The sequence below is a fragment of the Ictalurus punctatus genome, chromosome 18 (assembly GCF_001660625.3).
Source record: "Ictalurus punctatus breed USDA103 chromosome 18, Coco_2.0, whole genome shotgun sequence".
Taxonomy (NCBI): domain Eukaryota; kingdom Metazoa; phylum Chordata; class Actinopteri; order Siluriformes; family Ictaluridae; genus Ictalurus; species Ictalurus punctatus.
This window is the reverse complement of record NC_030433.2, coordinates 772,501-797,153: the sequence shown is the minus strand read 5'-3', so window position 1 is coordinate 797,153 and position 24,653 is coordinate 772,501. Positions and strand designations below refer to the sequence as shown.

General features: G+C 40.4%; 1 protein-coding gene across 2 annotated transcripts in view; it reads right to left on the bottom strand.

Annotated features, from left to right (window-relative positions):
* The window catches only part of ap3b1a (adaptor related protein complex 3 subunit beta 1a), a 34,996-nt gene that overhangs the window by 7,410 nt on the left and 2,933 nt on the right, over nucleotides 1-24,653 (bottom strand). The window contains exons 1-26 of one of the 2 annotated variants that reach the window (XM_017492631.3): nucleotides 24,307-24,653; nucleotides 22,569-22,644; nucleotides 20,890-20,964; nucleotides 20,579-20,674; nucleotides 20,293-20,453; nucleotides 19,812-19,878; nucleotides 18,699-18,881; nucleotides 18,150-18,305; nucleotides 17,172-17,269; nucleotides 17,023-17,077; nucleotides 16,688-16,759; nucleotides 16,518-16,580; nucleotides 15,173-15,305; nucleotides 13,880-13,989; nucleotides 12,690-12,866; nucleotides 11,842-12,028; nucleotides 10,476-10,606; nucleotides 10,152-10,299; nucleotides 9,884-10,049; nucleotides 9,242-9,401; nucleotides 8,809-8,863; nucleotides 7,383-7,489; nucleotides 2,745-2,973; nucleotides 2,535-2,619; nucleotides 942-1,039; nucleotides 538-667 (exon numbers count right to left, since the gene is read on the bottom strand). The exon at nucleotides 24,307-24,653 is cut by the window's right edge and continues 344 nt beyond it. In XM_017492631.3, the coding sequence (XP_017348120.1) occupies nucleotides 538-667; nucleotides 942-1,039; nucleotides 2,535-2,619; nucleotides 2,745-2,973; nucleotides 7,383-7,489; nucleotides 8,809-8,863; nucleotides 9,242-9,401; nucleotides 9,884-10,049; nucleotides 10,152-10,299; nucleotides 10,476-10,606; nucleotides 11,842-12,028; nucleotides 12,690-12,866; nucleotides 13,880-13,989; nucleotides 15,173-15,305; nucleotides 16,518-16,580; nucleotides 16,688-16,759; nucleotides 17,023-17,077; nucleotides 17,172-17,269; nucleotides 18,150-18,305; nucleotides 18,699-18,881; nucleotides 19,812-19,878; nucleotides 20,293-20,453; nucleotides 20,579-20,674; nucleotides 20,890-20,964; nucleotides 22,569-22,644; nucleotides 24,307-24,479 (3,191 nt within the window). In that variant the 5' untranslated portion in view covers nucleotides 24,480-24,653. The remainder of the gene's footprint in view (nucleotides 1-537; nucleotides 668-941; nucleotides 1,040-2,534; nucleotides 2,620-2,744; nucleotides 2,974-7,382; nucleotides 7,490-8,808; nucleotides 8,864-9,241; nucleotides 9,402-9,883; nucleotides 10,050-10,151; nucleotides 10,300-10,475; nucleotides 10,607-11,841; nucleotides 12,029-12,689; nucleotides 12,867-13,879; nucleotides 13,990-15,172; nucleotides 15,306-16,517; nucleotides 16,581-16,687; nucleotides 16,760-17,022; nucleotides 17,078-17,171; nucleotides 17,270-18,149; nucleotides 18,306-18,698; nucleotides 18,882-19,811; nucleotides 19,879-20,292; nucleotides 20,454-20,578; nucleotides 20,675-20,889; nucleotides 20,965-22,568; nucleotides 22,645-24,306) is intronic. The other variant, XM_017492634.3, reaches the window with a different exon arrangement.

Sequence of the window (24,653 nt, the reverse complement as noted above, 5' to 3'; positions counted from 1 at the left end):
GGCAGAGATCGATTGGACCATTTGTACAATTTCTTATTTACCAATGAGACGCAGGGATTTTTACAGCCATACCACTTTGTCTTCCTATGGCCTATGATCGAGACAAGCACAAGGTCATCACCTGTACAACTCTTATTTTATAGTCCAATTAAACCCAGCCGTGATCTAAAAACCAGGGAAGAGGACTGCGTATGTATCTTCATGTGCGTTTGTTAGTGTGAAATATCCACTCTCTAAAGCTAGTCTTTACAGGCTAGCACGGCCGTGTGTCATTTCCCAGGAGATTGCCATCCGTATATAAAGAAACGCCCTTTAAGGGTTCATCGTTTCTTCATTCCTAAAACACGTGTGTTATGACTAAAACTTACAGTGCAGCTCACAGCACAGTTACGGTGTTTCAACAAAATGAATTTCAAAAGAGAAAACTCAAATGAGACTACCCAAGGTACGGAAAGATCAGCGAGCACGGTAAATCAGACTGTGGATTTTATAAGTTTGTTGTACTACACACAGACCGCAAAAAGGTCATTTCAGTACCTGTGCATGTTATTTTCTCCAGACGGCACCACACCCACGTTAGCCACAGTCCTGACTTTGTCACTGATCGAGGTGTTTTTGGATGACATCATGACTGTGGCGGAGCTTTCATTCATTCCCTGCAGCTTTCCTACAGCAGTCGAAAAAGAAAATGGTTTTGTGAAGTTTCAGGGTACAGACATATCTACAAATTCTAATATCTATCATTTTAAGACGTTTGAGGTATAGTTGCATTTAAAAAAAAAAAAAAATCTTGAGTCTATTACCAAAAGCTATTATCAATTCATATTTCATTGCATCATCGAACATTTTACTCGTCTGATACTTCGTTATAAACACCGCTGTTACGGTTTTATAAATGACTGAATATTTCAGTAATTACACTGAGATTAATTACTTGGTACCTTGCTCTCGGTTAAAGTCCTGTTCAGACATGGTGACTGGGAGTAGTAGTTCTCCCACTGCTGGCTGGATAGACACACTGAACCGATCTTCTTTAGTACTGAAAAATAAAAAAATAAACAGTTTATGAACACACACACACACACACACACACACACACACACACACACACACACACACACACACACACACACACACACACACACACACACACACACACACACACACACACACACACACAATAAACTATTTCTTAACATGTTTAAATATCCGCATCAACAAAAGATTCAACAACTTACAAGTTTCACACACATTTAACAAATAGAAATATGGGGTCGGGGGGTAAAATATTAAAGTAACAGTCAGTATTTGGTCTCCTCCAGCTGCTTTAAGTACTACAGTGCATCTCATCCTCATGGACTGCACCAGATTGGTCAGTTCTTGTTGTGAGATGTTCCTCCACTCTTCCACCGAGGCATTTGCAAGTTCTCCATCACGTCTTAGGGGACACATACTTACACGTGGTTTGCCACTGCGAGGACGATCAGCTGTCCTTCCTGTCTCGCTGTAGCACTGTCTTACGGCTGTCTTACATTACAGACGTTGCAGTTTATTGCCCTGGCCACATCTGCAGTCCTCATGAATCTGGTCGTGTGTACTGAACCAGACTGAGACAGTAAAGGCTCAGGAAACCTTTGCAGGTGTTTTGAGTTAATTAGCTGATTAGAGCTCTTCTCGTGTCAACATTTCAGTCAGTATTTGTAGACAAGTGCATTCACTGATGTAACTTTTTTTTTTTTTTAAAAAGTCTTAAAATTACCAGACATTAAGACTTTCATTTCACTGTTCCACTCCACACACAAAAATATCCCTCCGCTTCAGCGCGTGGAGGCCCCACTCAAGAGTTTACGCGGTCGAGCTGTTTTTGCTCCAAGACACAACAGTCACTGTTGAAAATCGCTCCGACACTGTTGACCATTGAAGCCCCACCCACTGTTCACAGCTGTAGCTTGTTGTGAGTCCAATTAGTGGCCCCGGAGAAGAGCTGTTTTAGTAGAGCAGTTTAGTCTGTTCTTGGTTTGCTGCTTAGGAATTGTCATATGGTGTGGCTGTGTACAAATGTCAGTTATCCTAATGTGGATTGTCTGATATATTGTATGGGTTGAATTGTTGGTTATGTAGTTTATTGTTGATTTATTTGTTTATCCATATTCCTTATGTATTTGTTTAGAAACCAGTCTGATGCACCTATGGAATGATTATGTACTGGCATCGGTGAAATAAAACTATAAAACGGATGTTGCCTCAAGGTGTTTTAACTGACGCCTCATTGGGAGACTCCCCCTGTGAAGCAGAACTATCCTAAGAATCTTTTACAGTCACAATAATAGTACTTCGAGTTGATGGGGCAGATCTGGGACAGATATAGGGCAGAAGTTTCACGTACTGACAATACACTAACTGACAAAGGTGACATCCTATGACCGTGCCTTATTAAACGTCTCTGATCTCTTTGGTACGACCCATTCTACTGCCGATATTTTTTGGCTTCATACCGTCTTTAAAGTTAGCGGGAGGAGAAGAAGAACTCTTACCACAACTGGAAATTGGCTGCTTGGGTTGAATCATTAAAATCCACCCCAACTGAGACCGTTACTGATGCTTCCAGCTCCAAACTCTCTGAGGGGGGAGAGACAAAGAACGAAATATAGAGAGAGACAGAGAGGTGGGGGTGGAGAGAGAGAGAGACAGACAGTACACTGTCTTTTTATTTGGGTTAGATTGTGTGGTGCTGTTATTCTCACCAATTGGGCTGAAACAGTGGATTTTCTGACTGGGGGACGCTGCCTCCATGATGTGGATGTTGTGCAGGACGTGGTCACTGTGATTGCTAAGTGTCAGTGTCAGAGAAACCATGTGGTTGCCATAGATACATGGCTGCCGGGTAAAGTGATAGTGAGCAGCCAGGCCTTTTCCAGTCATGCTGTGGAGCAGCTCATGAGATTGAACTGGAACAAACATGGGACTGGTTACCTGCAAACACACACACACACACACACACACACACACACACACGTTACAATATGTTAGACATTTCGAAAATATACTAGAGTAGATTGTAGCGACAAAAACTAATGATCGTCTGGGACAAGACTAGAAGGTTACTTATGCATACCAGGTCACACAATGTATGAAGAACTGATTATAAAAATAAATTACAATAAAATACATTAGCCTTCGCAGAATGGTGGACTGCAGAGTTGACCTGGATCATGACACATTGCTGATAAATTCACAAGAACTAATATCACCACATTATAAACATTTTCAAAAAAGAAAGAAAAAAAAGGAAAAAAACAACCCAAACCCTGCACTTAGACTGGCTCATACCTCTACACTGTGCACTTCACTCCTCTAACCCTCAATTAAAAATCTCTTGTGGTAGCACAACCTGTACTGTTCTCTGCTTGATATCTCTTTGATGCATTTCCTCACTTGTAAGTCGCTTTGGATAAAAGTGGCTGCTAAATGAATAAATGTAATATTCACAGAGCCTTTCTTCTCCCCAAAACCACGGGCACAGAACCATCAGGTGTGCCTACTTCACTCAACGGAATCAATCGATGTTTACAGTGTACACTAACTGTAGACTGCCAATAATTTGGGTTGTACTGGATCTAGAACAAACATCACAGAATCAGTTGTAGAAGTATAGTACAGATTTTCAGCGAAGGGCTGTATAGCAACCAATGTGCACGGAAGGCATTTTCACATTAAAACCCTGTTCTTCATGACAAACGGCGTGCAGACGAAAACAAAAAGGAAATGAAAAATACAAAAAAGGCAGCCAGGAGGGATGACAGCACGGCTTTCTCCAAAATACCAAAAGAAAATCAAGCTTTTAAAAAGGAATGGATAGACCAACATATGTTGATTCTTTTCACAGCAAGTACTGTGATGGTAATCAAAACAACTGGCAGCAATTTCTGAAAAAGTGCCACGAGACAAAGCACAGATCTTGGCAAACATACCCACTGCAGTCCAAGGTAAGGGCACACAAAATATCTCAAACTGAGCTCAATCAATAGCCCATTTCTCTCACTAGACAGGAAAAGTGGAGCTCTACGTGGGGAGGAATGGACACTGGACAAGATCAGCGAGTGTGTTAATTGTTCAATGGTAGAAAAGTGGAATAAAAAATAGAAAAGGAATGTGTTACTGCCATTGCTTGGTCTTTTATCTCCTCTACTAAAGAAACGTTCGAGTGACGTTTGTTTCAGGCTCGTGTTAACAGTGGCTGAGCCTGCCGCAGGACTGGAACCACTGTTTTCTGATATTACACCTGCTATGTACATTTTTTGTATTTATAAAGAACGCACAATAGATACTACAGTGCCGTATATAAACTTCTTTTTTCCCCCAGAATGTTCTTGTGACCCGGTAGCAACACTTCCACGGTACTGGGATGCAGACCCAGGAGTTGGGGATCTCTGCTATAAAGTATTGCGAGTGGTAAGGGGAAACCCACAGCAGATTTATCACCTCAATCTCCTCAAAGAGCAGAGAGGGGCAGTCTCTGTTGGGACCAAATAAATAAATAAATAAATAAATAAATAAATTCAGTCACACTCTGGTCTCTCACCATCCCACAGACCAGAGTATAGCAAAGATGCTAAAGAAAATCTGGACAGTTTCTCTCTCCCTGTCTGGGTGCATATATCGTACATGTCAATGATCTCCATAAATGGAGAGAAGCAGAAAAGTACTGGATGTGATAATGCGGATAATCTACTTATTTCAGGGTACATAGCTACCATGTAATTAGGTATTAAAGGCAACCGGATGGGGAAAGTAACTAATCATACTGTCTCTAACACACACTTTGAGGCAGACACAACAAGCAGAGGTGGCGTAGACATTTCGTGATGTCACGGCGGCCGTTGTTGATAAAGCTGACCATCATATTAACATCACTGTACCTTTCTCTTTATGTTAGCAGGATGCTCACAAGTATTCCCCCATTTATTTATTTATTTATGTATGTCTCAATTGTTACATTTTTTGTTATTATGATACATATTGTTATTATTAGTTTTCCTTTTGATACAGTTGTAGTATTTTTTTCCCTGTTAACATAGTGTTCTTTATGACTGTAATTCTGCTCAAAGAACAAACGCTCTACTCATCAATGCCACACAGCGTGATGACCACCTCTGCTCAAAAAGAGGTTAACAAGAGGATAGGGGAGTAACCTTGACCATACTCACCCACTGTGGGATGCGTGTGTGTGTGTGTGGGGAAGTTTGATTGAGCACCTTATTATAAATAAGCTAGAAGGAAGTGGCGTGATGGATGGCCACTCGTTGTAGTCACCTTCACGTTCCGACAACAAGCTGCTGACAAACACAACACGCGCATCCCACAGTGGGGAAAAATAATGGCTGAAGTATATGAAAATCCATTTCTGTATCTGCCGGTAATATAATTTCCTTATATGAGGCATTTCTATTTAGACACGAAGATTTTAGACGTGGCTTCAGAGACTAAGCAGCTGTGTGTGCACACCAGTGTGTTAATGTTCTGTGGTGTACCACTATAATTCTAGACTAGATTATACACTTTCTGAAGAAGACGTGTGCGGTGCTTGCCCGTGCAAAATTCAACGCCAATATGCAGCTGCACGCGTGACGTCACCACAGTACCAATAATCCAGTTCCCCGAATTCAGCCGAGTGTTTTGATGTGTCGTGTCTATGTTGAGGTAGTTGCGATCCCATTTATTTTGGGGGTGATTGTGCGTGTGAGGTCACTAAAATACTCATAATGCATTACTGCACACCGAGTTGAGGGTATCACCACCACCCCCCATAATGCAAATTTTCCTCACGGTGCCAATTATTTTGATGTAAGACATGGCTGCAGTAGTTTAGTGATTAGTTTATGCCTCTTTTGCATCTCATTTTACATTAGTGTGTATTGGGAATTCCGACAGGAAATTCCATCGATGTGCACTTGGGATCAAATCCCAAATTGGATTTCCTGATTCTCCGGACCAAGCTGGGACACCCGGGTTTTATCCCCCATTTATTCTCTATGGGCGTGCGTAAGAAGTACACATAGGAACACGAAGAAAAAGTAATAGCACACCTCTCCCGATGGGGACACACATTTTGAGGCATGTTTAGTCTTAAAGTATGCCTTTGGTTTCGTTTTCCGCCAAAATTCTTAGCCACTATTGTTTGCAACCGAGGAGTTAAAAAAGGAAAATCGGCAACACCTTTTAAATTTATTAAAACATCAACACATTTAGTTAGTAGCTGGTCACCAGCATGAAATAATACATGCTTGCCAGTCAGATATAAATAACGTCCCAGTTGTACTGGTCATATTGTGTTGTACGGTTATCATACAGTAAAATATTCAGCCATATGTGTGGCCAAGGAATAGGGTCTGTGTTCTCAGCAGAATTATTTTTGGGGCAGAGTGGTGGACAAGGAGGGGATAGGGGGGTCAGCTGTGTGTCTGCCTCTTTCTCTAATTTTGACATTGGGATTCATTCAAAAGCACAGCGTTTCTGATAGCATTTCATTCATAATTAGTCTGAAGGGGACAGGCATCGGCCTGGGGAAATTGAACTGTCTGAAACGAGCATAAGCCAACTAGCCAAAACCTGCTGTCTGTTTAACCCCATCACACAGAGGGGGACATGTCATAATTCGTTCATTCAGTATCCATCAGCCGGTGCTGACCCTCCTGCATTTGTAGTGTGCCCAGTGTGGGCCTCATTATCACTCAGAAACATGGACAAAATATAACCCCCCCCCCCCCCCCCCCCCCCCACACACACACACACACACACACACACACACACATGTATATCCTGCACTGTACAGACAGTGTTCACAGAGAATACACGCATGTACCCGTGTTAATCTTATTTAAGTGACTGATCACAGGTCAAATTGCATTGCTTAAACAGTATGGTCCTCAGATATTTTAACTGCCCACGTAGGTCTTAAATACAGAAAATATAGAACACAGTTCTGCCTGTTAGGAAAGAAAGAGGTTTCCCAACCCACCCCTTTTCAGATGCTTTTGCAAAAGAAAGAAAGAAGGGGGGGGGGGGGGGGGGGGGGCAAATGTGTTTGTTTTCTGGTTTGCTTAATTTTGTGTGGCGTGAAACAAATCAGACCAAATAGAAAAAAAAAAAAAAAATCAATTTCAATCTAATTCAAATTCAGCAAACAGACTGATAAGACAAAGCATGCTCAGTGTGTGTGTAGAGCAGGAGCTACAGAGATTCGCCTTCTTCGCTATTTTCCTTAATCCTCGCACGCGCCCTCACAATTTTCCAGCACCAGAAAAACAGCTCTTCCAGCCTACAGGAGAGAAGAGCAAGAAATACAGATGGACATGCATAAAGGAAAACAAATACGGACACACCTGGATGGCCGGGGTGGAGGATGCAGAAAGTGAGAGGCCTTGCAGGTCAGACAAAAGACTTGGGGAGAGGATGGAGCTCTTGGGTGTGGCAACTACAGTGGGTGAAACTGGAAAAAAAAAAAAAACCTTCATAAATACACAAAAATGCTAATTATTCATAAACTAAGATGTACACAAAGATACAAACAGACACAATGTACTCCTTAATTATTGGCACCCCTTAGAACAAATGAGAAAAATGTAACTGTAAAATAAACATTACACACAATAATTCACATTTTCCACTCAAAAAAAATAAAATCAATCATATTAGGACTACGTTTTTGATGGAAAGAGCACTTTAAGGACCTCGGTGATGATTGTACCCAAAATCTTTGCTTTAAGGTTAAACCATGTCCCAGTCTCGTCTAGGGTATGTCTATTGACACTCCTGTCTGTGGTTTTCATGGGCAGGATAGGTTGGAGTCGAGGCTGAAGAGGTGTCCACTATATAGGACCAAAGGTAACGTCACTATTATTAGTTTCACTGCTGAGTGTTAAGCATGAGACCTGAAAATCAGCACCTCAAACAGCTCTCAGTTTACTGGACGATCTACGCCCCTATCGTCACCTACGGTCTCAAGCTGTGGATAGGGACAAAATGAATATGGTCACAAAGATGGCAGAAATCAGGTTCCTGCAGGGGTTGCTTAATCTCCATGATAGGCTGAAGAGGAATCTGTGAATCTACATAACATCATTTTCATACGCCTCAGACCATTCAGTGAGGCCTTGTACCGCATGGATGGAGTCGTTACCCTCCGGGAAAAGACCACTCCCATCAGGATAGAAAAGTTTCATCATAGAATCAGTCAGAGAAACTTTGCAGCAACCCGCGCCTCTAAGGCAGAGGTATACAAACCGCAAGGCAAGCAATTGCAAGAGGGGCACAGATGTAGTGCGAGGGGGAAAACACAAAACATTTTTAAAAACGTACAAGACCAGCCAACCTTTACACATTTCCACAGGAGCTCCACATTTTAACACTGAAGTGCACTGGAACAAATAATCACGCAAAAATACTGTCTGAATGACTGACAACTGCATAGATGTTTTGAACTCTCCAATGTTCCTTTGTCCTCCAATGTTTCCAATCTTCAACCATCCAGGTTCAGTGAACCCGTGCCCAGTGTAGCCTCGGACTCTAGGTCTTGGCCGACAGGAACCTGATTCTTCAGCTGCTGTAGTCCATCTATGCATTCTGAGATGTCTGCCAGTTCACCCTTGTTATAAAGAGCATTATTTAGCCATCCTGTCAACTCAAACCAGTCTACCCATTCCCTTCTGACCCAAGAGCGCACACGTGTCTCTGTGTGTGCGTTTGACTCTTAATTACAGAATTAAGGTGTTAAAATAAAATTTTACTCCAGGACTCCCAGAAACTTACAGTCATCCAGATCCAAGAGAGAAACCTCTTTTGCTTTCTTAGGTTGTCCTTCCAACTAAGAAAGAAAGAAAGAAAAAGTAGCTTCAAACATGAAATGGAACTACAAGAGAACAAAAAATATTTTGGATAGAAATATGCAAAGATCCCGCAGTACAATTTTGCTGGGAAACGCTGTACAAAGCAACTAAGAATGGGTTCCAGAGTTCTGATCGCATTATAGTACTAAATTTCATCAGTTTAATACAATAGATGCAGTTCTACTGAATTATATTCCTGAGACAAAAGTAAAATATTCTACAAGACAAACAGTTCACTCCATTACTGAAAGAGGTCAAAACCAAGTCAAGATCATGTCCGAGTGATCAGGGGGTGATAAATATAACATGCAAAATGTATTAGTAGCTGACCAAACCGACATATCCACCTCTCTTACCTTCTTGAATGGTTTGGATGTATTTTTTGGTTTCTGTTTAGTTGCAGAGTTGGAATCGGAGTCGGACTCTGAGCTGGACGACGTTTCCTCGGAAGTAATCGACTCGTTTCCCAAACCAGCTTTACCAACCTGCCTGCTGTTTTGGCCCTCATCCGAGTCACTAAAGCACACAAAACACATGGATTTGTTTGCGTGTGTAGATTGCTATACTTCTGAGAACAACCAAAAAAAAAAAAACCCCTAAAAGACGGCATTCCAAAGTCTCACAAATTTTAAGCGTAGTAGTTAATATGATAATATGCATGTGGTTGCACGAGTCCCTTTTCTTTATCCCTTACAGAAGCCAGTGTGCTGCATGGTTGTCAAACCACCTACAGTCCCCTCTGAAAGTATTGGGAAAGCAATTCTATTTTTTTTCACTATACATTGAAGACATTTGAGCTGGAGATCCAATTTCGATCCACAGAGGCCCCACCATGCAACTCAAAGGATCTGCTTTTAACATCTTGGTGCCAGATACCAAGGACACCTTCAGAGGTCTTGTGGAGTCCATGCCTCAACGGGTCAGAACTGTTTTAGAGGCACAAGGGGGACCCAGATCAGTTATGGCTGATTGGTGCAAGTAGTAAAAAGAACTGGTACCTGTCTTTACTGGGTTTTGTGCCCTGCTGAAGTTCTTTGTTTTTCAGAGTTTTCTTTTTTTTCTTGTCAGAACCCAAGTCAGCGCTCTTCTCTGACTGGCTAGAGCTCTCGTCAGACTCGCTGCTACTTTCACCATGCTCCTCACTCTCCGTGCTGCTGCTCGACTCTGTGCGTGGACACAAACAGATTACCATTAAACAGTATGAGCAATTTTAATTTACTATGACTCCATGACTTTCACACACACACACACACACACACACACAACCTTCACTGCTGCTACTGCTGTCCTCACTGCTGCTATCTGATCCTTCCTCCTCATCCTCCTCATCCTCTTCTTCCTCTCCAGAGTCTGAGTAGAACTTGTCTGACAAGGCAGGTTTGGCTTTGCTGACAGACTGAGCCCGTTCATTCATCTTACACAGACACACAATGATTTTTTATTTTTAGAACCATATAATATTGCAACTAAATACTTATACATGACCCAAAATACAAACTGTGAATTCTTCCTTTAGAAATACACGCAAGATAGTGATGCGACATCTGCGGTCATTTAACAAATTACATTTAGTAATGGTTGTTACAGTACCTCTTCCACCACTTCCACATTTCTCACAGATTGGTCAGGAGCCACGGTCTGCCAATCAGATAACTCCAGATAGCCCGTGGCTTTAGAGTTCAGAGTGTGGGATAGCGTGCCGAGCTGAAAGCGATCCCGATCTGAGTGAGAGACACATGAACACCAGCGACAAAAAAAGTTGAACACAGAACTGGAGAGGTGGGAGCGTGGACTTTTGCAAGGTCAAGCAAAATAGCATAAGAATTCTCAGCAAATTGAAGTAATACAAAACTCCAACAGTTGAGGCCAAATGTTTGCATACACCTAGGACATTTCATGTTACTATACTTTCTTTTGGCAAGTCAGTTAGTCATCTACTTTGTTCACATCAATTTCACACACTGAGGTCATTTTAAAACATTTGACAAGAGACTAATTTAATCTCAGCTTTAATTGACTAAATCAGAGTTCCTCTGGGTTGAACGTTTACAAACGCCAAGCGGATATAAGAAATCCGAGCAACTCAGCAGAGAGGTTTCTGAAGTTCCACAAGTCTGGTTCCTCCTTAGACGTCATTCCCAAACAACCGAAGGTACCGTCAGATATCAGAGTATATACATCCATCGATAAAGGAGAATTAAATCACCATGGCCTGAAAGGCTGTCATGCAAGGAAGACACCCCTTTATCTAAAATACTGAAGCAACACCTCAAGACATCACCCCTTGAAAGGGAAACTGGGTCTTTCAGCAGGACAGTGACCCTAAGCATAGCAAGGTTGTAACAAAATGTGTTAAATACAGCAAAGTGGAAGTACTGTAGTGTCCTTCACAAAGCCCTTACCTGAATACGCTGCAATGACTGCACTTCAAACCAAAAATTCTACATTTTATTGTAATTTTTTATTTTTTTTTTAAATTAGGAGGTTTCTGCCGGTTCACAAATCTGTTCCAACACCCGAGACCACGCCATTAAAAAATAAATAAATAAAAACTATATGAGCTATGCACATAAACAAGAGCACATCCCAAACGCACTCCGTATCAGGCGAACAAAAATAACACGGGCATTTGCGATGTGCACACCATAAGAGAAGAGCTCAAAAAGGCATTAGACCGCTAGGTGGTGCTATTGACCAATCAGAATAGAGTATTTTGACCAGCATTTCCCAACCTTTTTTCAGTCACAGCACCCTTTGAAATTTTTTTTTTTTTTAATTTTTTATTTTTTTAACAGTTTGTGGTACCCTACACAAACACTATGCTAGACAGTGTAAGCTACAAAATAATTAACACTGACCATCCTGTTCAAAAGTTTACTGAATATTACAGAATTTTCTTTACGCAAAAAAGAAGACCTACTGATGAAGAGAATGAGAGAGACCAAGAAGCGTGTACCTTTAAAAGCAGACTGCAGCACTGGGGCGGGTTTGGGTGCCAGCAGAATGCGCCGTGCGTATTTGTTCAAAGCCCCACTTCTCTCGTTTGGAACGATCAGCTGCCGGATAAACCGAGTACGATCTCTGATGTCATAGTTCTGATCGTACTTCCCCAGGTTTAGAATGTACTGTACCAAAAGCTTGGTCTAGAGTTAGAGAGAAAACATTTGAAGAACTACACGTCCTCATCAGTAATAAGTAAATAAATACATGTGAATAATTTTAAGACTTTTTTCCTCTTTATTTCATTACACAAGAGAGATCAAGAAATGTCAATACATTTAGTTCTCCTAAAGATGTCAAATTTACTACTGCACGGCTTTCAAAAAATATTTACATTCGAAAGTATGTGCATACATGTTTTTCCTTTCATTATGATGATCTGACTCGCCTCAACACTACTTTCCCAACACACCGAGAGAAATGAATTGATATGGTAAGACATTTACATTTAAAGATGATAACTTAATGACGTGAAAAATATGCATGCCAAAAACACACACTCTCACTGAATGACGTTAATTCACCATCACGTTCGGTGTATCTGACTGTAACCTTGCTCAAACTCCTATTCTCTTCTTTTCAAATGCATATGAATGTTATCTTTCTACCAAATGTGTGTGTTCTGGCCATGTGAATATTCCTTCATACACGCGTTTCTTTTTCCCCCATTAATGCTTTTGTTTGCAAAGAAAACGTATCCTTAGAATAAAGTATGTCCTGTGGATCAGCAGGCTTCAGAAATATTCAGCACTGTATAACTGAAGAGGAACTGAATTAAGGTTTGGATTTTACGACGCGCGTTACCTGTTTGGAGTTGGTGAGGTACAGTTTGGCCGCGAGGTTGACTGCTTGAATTTTAACAATGTCCTCTTCACTGGTAAAGCTCTTGGCCACTTTCCTCAGAAGGTCGGGAGAGATTTTTGGCACGTGCTCACAATATTCCCCAGTGAGCCACAGAATACTTGCCCTTGCCATGGGCACCTAAACACAAACATGCAAATATATAAACAAGACAGAAGATGATACAAGCTTGAATATTAACTACAATCACGTGCATTTATATTTTGACCATCAGGTCAGAATGAAAAGACACATTAAAAGATACTAGTGGTACAACAATATACTCATACTAGATCTACCACACCACCAAATCTTTAATGTGCCTTTTAACTCTGACCCGATGCCCGGAACGAAAAGCCACATGATTGTATTTAATATTCGAGCTTGAACTCGATGTACTGTACATTTTCATTCCAATCTGATAATTGTGTTAATATACCACACATGACAAAACTATTTAGATTACCATTTAGTGGTTACAGCAATAATTCTATACTACACCAATACAGGTAACACCATAAAAAAAAAACATTTTCAGGGGCTGCGTGCTCTTTAGCTCGGTCTCTTGGCTCAGAATGACAGGGAAAAAATTTTTCAAACCCAAAATACAGGTAGTTTACTTAGTAGAATTCAGCAGAATCAGAGCTGAAGTATGTGCTTGAAGTTCCACTTCAAACACACTCAATACCCCATTTGAGAAAGCACTTCTAATACCACACTGGGGAGAGAAACTATATCAACATTGTCGTGCTAAAAAAGCTCCCTGCTTCAGTTTACCTAGTAAAACAAATCTGCTGTGACGGAATCATTTAATGGCATCCTTTTAAGTTGAAGCCATGATAGAGACAACATTTATACTGCGATTTGTTGTACAGCATTCATCTAGTAACGATAACATGGAATTGATTTCTCTCTGTAGCAATTTTCATCCCTTTCTTCATGAAAGAATTACGCAAAACTGATCAAGCTGCCACTTTATACTGTTTATACTAACACTTTATACTTTATACTAACTCCAGATTTCAGCAAGAATCACAGAAATCTAAAGATTAATTGCATTAAACTGCAAGAATCGGTGTTAATATTTTGTATTACTAATCACAGCTTAGCTTTTGTGTGTGTGTGTGTTTTTTTGAAGCGTGCGTACGACCCACCGTAATGCTGTCAAACAGCGCAGCCATGTGTTTGATGATGTCGCTATGCTGTAAGGGCTGTGTCTGAAGCAGCTTCTTAATGACCACCACACTCTCTGCTACAACAGTCTCTGAAAGACAAACCAAAGTACCCTTGAGGCTGTGAAACTGAACTGTTTTTCCTTTAAGTCTTTCCATCCGGAAGCCAACCAATGCGCATCCTTGAAAGGTGCCCAAACCACCTCAACTACAAATTTGGAGGACCAGCTGCTTTACTCCAAAGCTCTGCCAGATCATCCAGCTCCTAGCAACCCTGCGGAGGAACCTCATTTCCACTGTCTGTACTAACCCTAACCCTATCCATAGCTCATGACCATAGGTGATGTTATGGCAAGGGTGAGGACTGTCTGGCAAACAGAAAGCACAGACTGGTACAGAGACTAACTCTGATGCTGCTGACCGATCCACTCGTCAATCTAGCGCTATCTTACTCCATCACTACCCAGTAAGGTCTTCTGATCCTTTTTTAAACTTGTCACAAAAAGAGGGATTATTTCTAAGCTATGACTGGTGGACTGCAAGGTCGGTCAACTGTGGAGATTCAAATACTAGACTTTCCTCTGATTCCCATGGCAATGGTAACCTGACCAGGAAGACTGCACCACTGATCAGCAATGCTGAAGAGGGGAAAGAACAAAGAAAAAAAAGAAGAAAGAGGGGGGGGGGGGGGGGGGCCCTCACAAAGTGGAAACCAACATGACCGCAGTCAAAAAGTAAACTACTTTTTTTAAAAGCAATCTACTCTGGTTAATCATGTCGGTGTGCTGAGTGACATGGCGGATAGATTAAGTAGCTAAGTTAGCTATTAAATGTAAAAAAACTAAATAAATAACCATGTTCTAATGTAGTGCATTTAGTGTCATATTAAAGTGTATATATACACAGTGGCAATGCAGTGAATTATATACAAATCTATATGAACTAAGAAAGTGTGAGATTTTGGGGCGTGCGTTTCTTATGCAATCCAACGTGTTACTCTCCTGCTGCAGGACTGCGGAGTGCGTGCACTGCAGGATGTCAAGGTATTAATACATTTATTAAATATTCTCCGAATACAACGGAAACTTTAGAAAGTTTTCAACCCAAACGGAGCAGTACACGAGGAATGCTTTGGAGCCTATAATACTGGACACATTTCATTTAAATAAGTTATTACAAATATTTTGCTCAAATTACCTTAATATTGTAACTTATTGCACGTGCTTGTCTATATACATGAGAAATAGGTGTCTTGTTTTGTGTGCGTGTGTTTACCATTTTGGCTGGAAAGCAATAGCACAAGGCCATTGAGACATGCATCTGTGATCTCAGAGATGTTGGTCGCGCATCTTCCAATCGCCTGGATAGTAGTGGCAGCAAACTCTTTGTCCTGACTCTTAACATACGTCTGCGCACACACACACACACACACACACACACACACACACACACACACACACGTTGGTCTCATCATATGTGATGTCCACACTAGCAATGTTGATCTATATCACTACGCAGTCTGAGTTCTTTTTGTTTTTAAAGATGCTGGATCTTTAGATAGACTTCTGATTTTTAGTGTACAATCTGCCTGGTTTTGTTGATGTTAGTATTGTTTTAGTTCCTCTGTTGGTAAACTGACTTCAATTTCTCAGGCATGTATTCAAGAGTGGTTTCGTGCTGCCCTGAGCTGTGCATTGTGGGTTAGGGGGGAAAAAAATCTATATTTAAAAGAGTTAAAAAAAAAACAAAACACTACAATAACCTGGTTGCATAAATGTGTCCATCTCTAAACTAATATTTAGTTGAAGTATCTTTGGATTGTATCACAGCATTCAATCTTTTTGCGTAAGTCAATCAGCTTGGGACATCTTGACGTAGCAATATTTTTCCATTCTTTCTTGCAAAAGCATTCAAACACTGTCAAATTGGCAGGCTATCAACTGTGCACAGCCCTCTTCAGATCACATCACAGATATTTGATTGGATTTAGGTCTGGACTTTGGCTGGGCCCTTCCAAAACCTTACATTTGTTTTACTTAATTCTTGGTTAAACAGGTCTGATATCCTACATAGCAACAGCACACAGCAATACACAAGGGAAAGCTGAAAGCATCTGCATCTGACCCAAATTCATAGCGGCAGCTCAACATGCTACAAGAACTCAATCGCTCAAACGTCAACTGTGTTTTAAATGACGCAAGTCTGAGCACAACGTCCTCCAACTGCCCTTGCACATAGGGAAGTGAAAAGTATTATTTGTCTCCTATAACATTCTGTTACCTGTATGCTTCTCACGCTTACCGTTTTCGGGGGCCCTTGCCACTCAGAAAGCATTGTAATGCAAAAACACACAGAACGTACAAATATTCAGTCTGGAATTGAGTTCAATAAATTTTATGGTTCATTCACTTTTCACCAGATAGAAATCTAATTTGGCTTGGCCTCAGTCACTTTACTCTATTAAGTGGTTTTATTCTGTAGCACATGAAGCGTTTATAGGTTTACCGATTACGCGCTCAGGCGGGTTATTAACGGATCATCAGCTTGTACAACTGCTCGTATGTATGAACTGTCACCAGGTCATTATAATTTTAACTTCCTAAAGAAAGAATAATGTTACCTGGAACTCGCGGAGTATGGTGGAGATGTTGGCTTCATTGGCCAAGTTAGTTAGGATTTCCAGCTATCAAAACACAATCAACGATAACGATGAAGAAAAACAACATCAGAGTCAGCGAACGTTCATTCTCAGACAGGTAGAAGTACTGAGGGTGAAAGTTGCACAATTACCTTCAGGGTTTTGATGTGTGTAGCATCTGTCGATCTTACATAAAAACTCTTCAAGAATGGCTCAAACATGCCCTAAAACACACAAACCCTCCACAATTGAGAAATACATTCCAATTTTTAAACCAACTGCACGTGCAAATGATGCGCGCACTCAGAACACACACAAGCATTCATATTCTCATTTGGATGTGTGTGTATTTAAAGCACACATTTCTACACGATCAACACCACAAATGGGCCCGACAGACAATATTGAACATGCAAATGCATCGAATTATTATTATTTTTAAATCGTTTATTACAAGCGATATTTAAATAAAATGTAAATGCTGTACCTTTTTCTGAATGGACATGGTGGCGATATTTTGCAGAACTATATACTGAACCTCTCTGAAAGAGAAAAAAAAAAAAATTATATATACATATATATGAGAGACAGAAATATTTGGAAAAGTTACATGCGAGTGTGTGCGTGTCTCTCTACCTGTGGCTTCTTAGCAGTCGCACCAGAGATTTTGTGATGATGTTCAGTTCATGCTTAGGGGCCAAGTGCCAATACAGCTGTGCCACAGCCATTACCACCTGAGACAGTGTGTGTGAGAGAGAGATTTTTTCTAGTTATATATATATATATATATATATATATATATATATATATATTTAAAAGTTGTCTCACATACCATATACTCTTCAATTTTATCAAATGTTTCAGACAACACTAACTCAAACACATTTACACAGACCCCATCAATCCTGATGCGTTTCTTTCTGCAATTTCTCATTGGTGAGTAAAATGTAAATCAAGATTTACGCAAATCAAAACTGGAATTTCAATATGGTCTATATAATCAAAATTCACAATATACTATATATGATCGCTTGTACAGAATTGATACTCATGCCAAAAAGCCAATTTGTTTCCCAAGTGACTATCAAGTCATGCTACAGGACTAACACTCACAACTAGAGCTGCAACAACTAATTGATGATAATCTATTGTGGAAATCGTTGTCGACGAATCTTATTATGGAGGAGTCGGTCTGCGCGCAGCACGGGACGCATTTACTCACCACGTTACTTCTGTTCCGAAAACACGCATCGGAGAGTAAATATTAAAGTTGTGGCCCAAATGACGTACTATACACTTACACTATGCAGTGTGTACTCTACCGTCTAGTGTCCGGTCTCCGTCATGTGGAGACCATTTTCCCACCAGCGAGCAGAGTTTTTGAGAGAGTACAGTTCCTCACAGAATCCCTGATGAAGTCGTTACTGTACCTCTCAAGATGGCACTGGTAAATGCTCGTTCAATAACGAACAAACTTGTGTTGAACGATATTATTCAAACCGAGGAGTTTTTGTTGTTTTTGACTGAAACCTGGCAGATAAATATTGAAAGTGCTCTGTTTTTAATGTGTGTGTGTGTGTGTGTGTGTGTGTGTGTGTGTGTGTGTGTACTCACAGCAGTATTTCTGCTCTGCAGTAAAGGTTTGATATTGCGTAGCAGTAATCTATGATCTGGATCCATCATGTATGGCTTTGTCTGCGTCACGTCGTCTTTCTTCTCTTCATCCGAATCGTAGAATGCATTTTCACAGTTTTCATCAAATACACCGTCCTACAGATGTGTGCAGATGTAACGGCAAAACATAAATTACGAGAGATATGACGATGGCAAACATGACAAGAAATGTGCATTGCGTTTTATACTGCCGTCATCTAAATAAGACCGTGTTCACACAGGCAGCGCAACACTCTTATTTTTAATCAGAAATGATTTCTGCAGTTCCAGATTTCAAAAGGAATGACGGCCTGACTGACAGCTCGTAGTAAGTGCAGTAATGGTTTCACTGACAATCTATTGCTAGATTTTAGACTTGCAAGAATCAGTTATGTAGTGAACACAGACGAGTGGTGCGATGCAAACAGTGAAACGCACCACCATAATGACGCATGTAGCAGTATAAAAAGTAAACGCAATTATCATAGTATTTGAATTTAACAGTGGCACCTCTCGCCATGGGCTGATGAACTGGGTACGGGCGTAGCGGGTGAGCATGTTGACGATCACCACCTGCCCCCATTCCTCCACATCAATCAGAAGGTTGCACAGCTTCCGGTAGTTCTTATGGATCAGATCAATCCGTTCGGGACACACTTCTTCAAATGCCATCACCACACTCCCTGCCACCAACTACAACACGCACACACAGAGATAACCAAGAGTTCACGTTCAACTACGCAAGCATACAATCATAAAAATGTATTCCTACAGACAGCTGTTACACTCTGCACCACGATGGATATCACAGACAAACAGAGATTATCCACAGAGAACATCATATTAACAGAGAAATATTCTCTGTAGTTTGGACTTGAGAAATGTAAGTCTCTAAAATTTGAAACATCTTAATTGTACTCAAATAAAAAATAAAAAAAATGTTTAGAATAATACACCTTCTTGTTGCACTTTAACTCCGGTTCTAATTCCAGTTCTTACTTAATACAATAAACAGTGGTTTTCATAAAATATAATACATCTTGCATGATGGTGGTCTCTCAGTTATTAGCTCCTAGTCACCGTTCGACAGAACGGTACAAAAAAGATGAATGGTGGGCAGTGTAGCATATTTTAGGCCTGTGTCCCTAAATAATATATTTTTGTCCTTGCCATACCAACAATGCTTTTCTCAGAAGGGTTTATGTGGATGAGCCGGCTGGGGTTTTTTTTTTTTAAAAAAGAGAAAATTTTAATGTCTGTGATGAATTATTCACATCTCCACCTGCATATTCCTATAAACAACAGATTCTGCTCTGTTCATTCCATTGCTTTTACAAAATCGTTTTACATTCAATTTTATCGCCTGTATGATTCTTTGCATATTGTACAATAAACTTAAATTTGTCAAGCAAATATAAAAGCTTTTGCTTTATCGTTCAAAATAAAACTCAGGCCAGCAGAGTAAAATGTCTTGCACGGTACATGCCTCAAGACAAAACAAAGCATTTAATAATAGCTTTTGCCACCTCAATTGTGCCAGCATGAAAGATGCACTGAACGATTATTTTAAAGCACTTTTTATTTGTTTCAAGTGACTGAAGGAAGGTGATGCATCAGACCGACCGTGCTTTTGTCTCTTAGGAGCTTCTCGATCACTTCAATCAGGGGCTCCTTCTGATCAGGATCCAGACTGTGAAAGGTATGAGAGCAAAAGGGATCAAGAGAAACTCCTTAAAAGACAGACATCAGTTACAGAGTAAAGATTCAGTAAAGATTCGCTAAATAGAGTGGGAAAAGGTGCAACACGACCCCATTACAGAGGTTTCTGCCCGCTCATTATTCTTGTCCTGATGTACAATTATTGGTGTTCTTAGAAATCTATAGCTGACCAGATCTGAGAGTATTTATAATAGAGAATATTATGACACAGGACAGTGAACACAGCTAAACCGACTTTAAATTGTTTTTTCTGTTGCATCATAACTAGCGAAAGTCACCTAATACTGCAGGTTTATTTTTAACCAAGCAGACGCTTTACATCGATGGCCTGCAGATACACATCACTAAAAGGGATATGCACGTGTGTGTGTGTGTTTGTGTGTACCTGTACAGTTTCTGTATGGCATGAGCAGCCGTTTTCCTGACATAAGGTGAAAGGTCAGAAGCAGCCTCTTTGATGGCCAACATCATAATGGGCACAATGATCGGCACGCGAATGCTGGAGAGAACCCGTAGAGCACTGGCCCTGATCAGCTGGTTTGGATCCTACAAGCACACGCGTGCACACGTACTTTAGGCAACAAAATCGCAAATTCAACTGATCTGAAAAGCAAGACTGCTTCCACGCTTAGTCTCAAAGCATGCTGGGAATAAAAGTGAGTGAGATTTACCTTGAGAGCACGCTGAAAGGTGCTGATTGACAGGAGGGCAAGATCCTGCTGTTCCTCTGCATACCTGACCAAGTACACGTAAACCAGCTTCTTCAGCTACAGGAGAGATACACCCACACACTCTAAATACGATATATTTGACTCATTTCACAAATTATCTGTGCTCTTTAAGAAATATCTGAACATAAACGGAATTATCATCATTTTTTTAAATCAGACTGTGGGGCTGTTTTCTTCATTAAGAAACAGGGCACACTGCGTCAGCTGCGGCGATATTTCAAGACATTTCATGAAGGTTTTGCTGCTCTTACCTCAAGGTTCTTGCTCGCAACATTTTTCACCACAGCAGGGAACAGCTCTGATGCATTTTTCCCCTTCGCTATCAGCTGAAAGGAGAAAAAAAAGGGGGGGGTAAAAGTCTTTATTAGGAGGTGTAATCAGTGTGCGGATTATACAGTGACTTCCGGGGGAGGTCGACTTTTTCAGTCTGCCCAGATTAACTAGTTTAAAACAGACGTGTGCTTCAGTGAACCACTGTGCTTCCTCATGCAGCCTTAAAACAGCACATCAACACAACACAATGTAATACAATGCTGTTCAGCTTTTTGTGATGAATAGCGCAATGAATGCCTTAAAAAATTAGCATGTACTTTCTCAACTATTCCTCAACTTACGTGTCTTTTCTTGCCAGAAAAAACTGCCTTGTGTCTGATCACCAGTGTTAAATGAAATGCGAGTGCAAAAAATGCCCTCTTTTATTTCTACGTCAAAAGGTCACCGCATTAAGTTTGTATTCATTACCAACCTAAACTATACGTGGATAAAACGGACATTCATGAGTCGTAACTAAAGGGTTGCGTTTGACACAATGGTATAGTACTGAACAATTTAGAAAAGAAGAACAAAGAGGATATGTTTAAAAACGCCACAGTTTCGGTATGATACACCTCACGTCGAGTGAAGTGATTCCTAAACATTTCATCGCTGAATGGATGATCATGAGAGCACACACACACCCCCACACACACACACACACATCATCGCACGCTGTGAGTAATGGATATGATCTAATTTAAAAATTTGTGGTCGCAAATTATTTGTTCAAATTCAGAGTCGTATGCCATCTTCAGGGCACGTGCGTACCGTGGAGATATGAACAAACCATTGTCAAATCCCATGACGTGATGTAGCTGCCAAAAAAAAGTGCATTTCTTACTGAAATATTTCATATTTGTTTGAATGCAAACCAAAATTCTCATAATGTTACAACTGGACATTTTGTAGCAGAAGACAATACCCAGTGTGTCATTTAGTTATCTTGTTGAATCAGGTCAGTAATAAAGGCCTGAAAACGGCTCCCACTCCAGCCCTGAGATGGACCTTCACTTAGGACGCTCTAACTCTAGCCACCTCCCGGACGTGACGTGCGTCAAAGTTTAAGCTCATCACGGGGTGAATATTTCAGAGTGGAAAATTTTTTTCCCCAAATATATTTTGGTTGCATCTGTGAACTAATAGAAATGTGTTACTGATTGTGTGAAATTAATATCGACAGCAGGCCCCTGAATCGATCGAATTCACATCAGGGCAGTCATTGAGGTATCAGAAAATATCAAATCGCTGGCTACAATAATCGATATTAGATCATATTGCCATGAAACGTACGATTTACACCTCTAGTCTTTATACACACAGATGCACAAGTCTGGAAAAACCAGCAATAAGGAACTCCAGCATGTAATCTGCCTAGTCTGTTGTAGAATGTGTGGTAAATTAACAACTGTAAATTGATTATAGCTTGTTGCCATTTAAATAAACGACTAAGGTTTATTAGGCACTTAGGCTGTGGGTTTACCACCAAGGTTTCTTACTAACATACACACAGAAACAAACACTCCAATCACATATAAAAACATACATACCGTCAATTTCCACCACGCACAATTATTTCTCACATACCCTCAACTGCAGACAAAAGAAACGCACTTACCCCCACCACCCTCTTCATGGCCTCCAGTTTGTGAGACTCCTTGGTGCTCTCCAGCATCTCCTTTAGGTCCTCATTCCTACGAGATTCAATTCACCTTCATTCAATTTTCACTGAAACCCATTCTGACACAAAAACTCACACACTTCTATTCATAGACGGATTCATTTCACACCGATTTACCCAACTCTGATTCATCAGACACAACCGATTCGCTTCAGTCTTGGATTTAATCGAGCAGACTGCATGCTGCAGGATTGTAGAAGTTAGAAACAGTCAAACCACTCAACACACACAGCCATATTTTTTTTTTTAATCTAATAAATAAATAAATAAATAAATAAAGAGCCAACTAATCTCAGCGTGCAGGCTGCTGCTCAAGTGAACAATCAATTCAGACAGAAAAAAATGAGAACGTGATCACCCCCTTTGTGCGTGTCTGATTGCTACATGCAAGTCCAAAAAAAGCAGGCTCCTTCAAGGCGTACTCGGATGACATTTGACAACGTACATGACACCGTGAGAAACTGTGCGACTGCAAAAGAAGGAGGAGCACCATCAGTACGTTCATGAGTGCAAGATGCCGTTTAGAGCTGGAAAGGGATTCTAAGAAGTATTAAGCAAAATAACTTAATTATTAGATGATGGAATTTTTTAAAAATTCCAAGATTCCTACGAAATGCTTAAACTTACAAATAAAATAAATAAATCAAACACTACAGTGGGTCAGTCTGCAGTTAATCTAATCTGTAACTCCATAGTTGTGAAGAGACATGGTTACAATAACAAATTTTCAGCTCACCAATGCAATGAAGTCCATACTGCCACCTAGTGGAACAACCGAGACTCCGTTTTTGAATTTTCTCAATTCAAGTACATTCCACAAGACAATTTCAATTTGGTGAGTTAGATGAACCTTATACCAGTCTTGACCCACAGGTCACGTTGGACAATCCTGGTCTAAACTGTAGTTGAACTCCAGGCCAGAGAAGAGAAGAAAAAAAAAAAAAAAAAAAAAAAAAAAAAAAAAAAAAAAAAAAAAGTTTGGGTTTGCTTACACTGAGGAGGACAAATGCAATGCTGCCTTCAAACCTGGCCAAAACTTTAGCAGGGGAGATTGTAAGAGCACCAATTCTCAGTCACAGCAGACTTCCTGCTCGGTTGCTGATTGGAGTGTGCCGAGGTGAAATCATGTGAACGCATTAACAATACTAAATTTTCAGAAATAAGTCAACCACTGAAATGTTGTAGGGAGAGACTATATTTTGAACAGATAATGCATGGGGTGAGAAGGCCATGACAGCTTTTTTTTGTTAACAATAGGCTACTTAAGACTATAGGATGCATTCTGTATAAGCTAGTCCCACATGACGTATTTTAACCAGGACTGAATGCTAAATGATGACAAATCAACTGAAACTGTTCTTAAAAAAATTAATAAATAATAAGTCAAGTGTGGTTCCCAAGTTAAGTAAGCAATGACTGCATCATTCTGCCTAATGTCATCGTGTTTTGTTATAATAAATAATAAAGCAATGCTAATTCTATTGTTATTGAATTGCTTTGTTTTCTAACAAAATCCTAAAGAAACAATCAGCAAGTAGAACCAATAACAGTACTAGAATCAGAATTACATTCCAATAAAAATCAACCTTCATGTGTCACTACCCTGTGTGAAAAGCTTTGAATTAAACAATCACAAAGTAGCCTGAAAGTAAACAAATGTATCGAGATTTGATACCCCGTGGTTTTTGCCTCCAGACAGCCTCCATGATGGCAGCGGAGTGTGCGCTCTTCAAGGCTGAAGTCTGAGCTCAACGTGAACTGCAAATTCTCTGCAGAAACCAGCACCTTACGCACAACACCCTGTGATCCAGAGTAGAACCCAAACAATCCTCTGTTCATCTTCTCCATAAATCCACACACACCATCCAGTGAAAACGTCCAGTTTCAAAACCTAATGCTTTAGAATCAACTTGAAGGTTCACATATACATTTTCCTTTCCACTCCAGTCAGAACGAACGATTGACGCATGAAGAACGCACTCATCCACGAGGGACTCCTTTCCAAATGAGAACTTTTAAGAT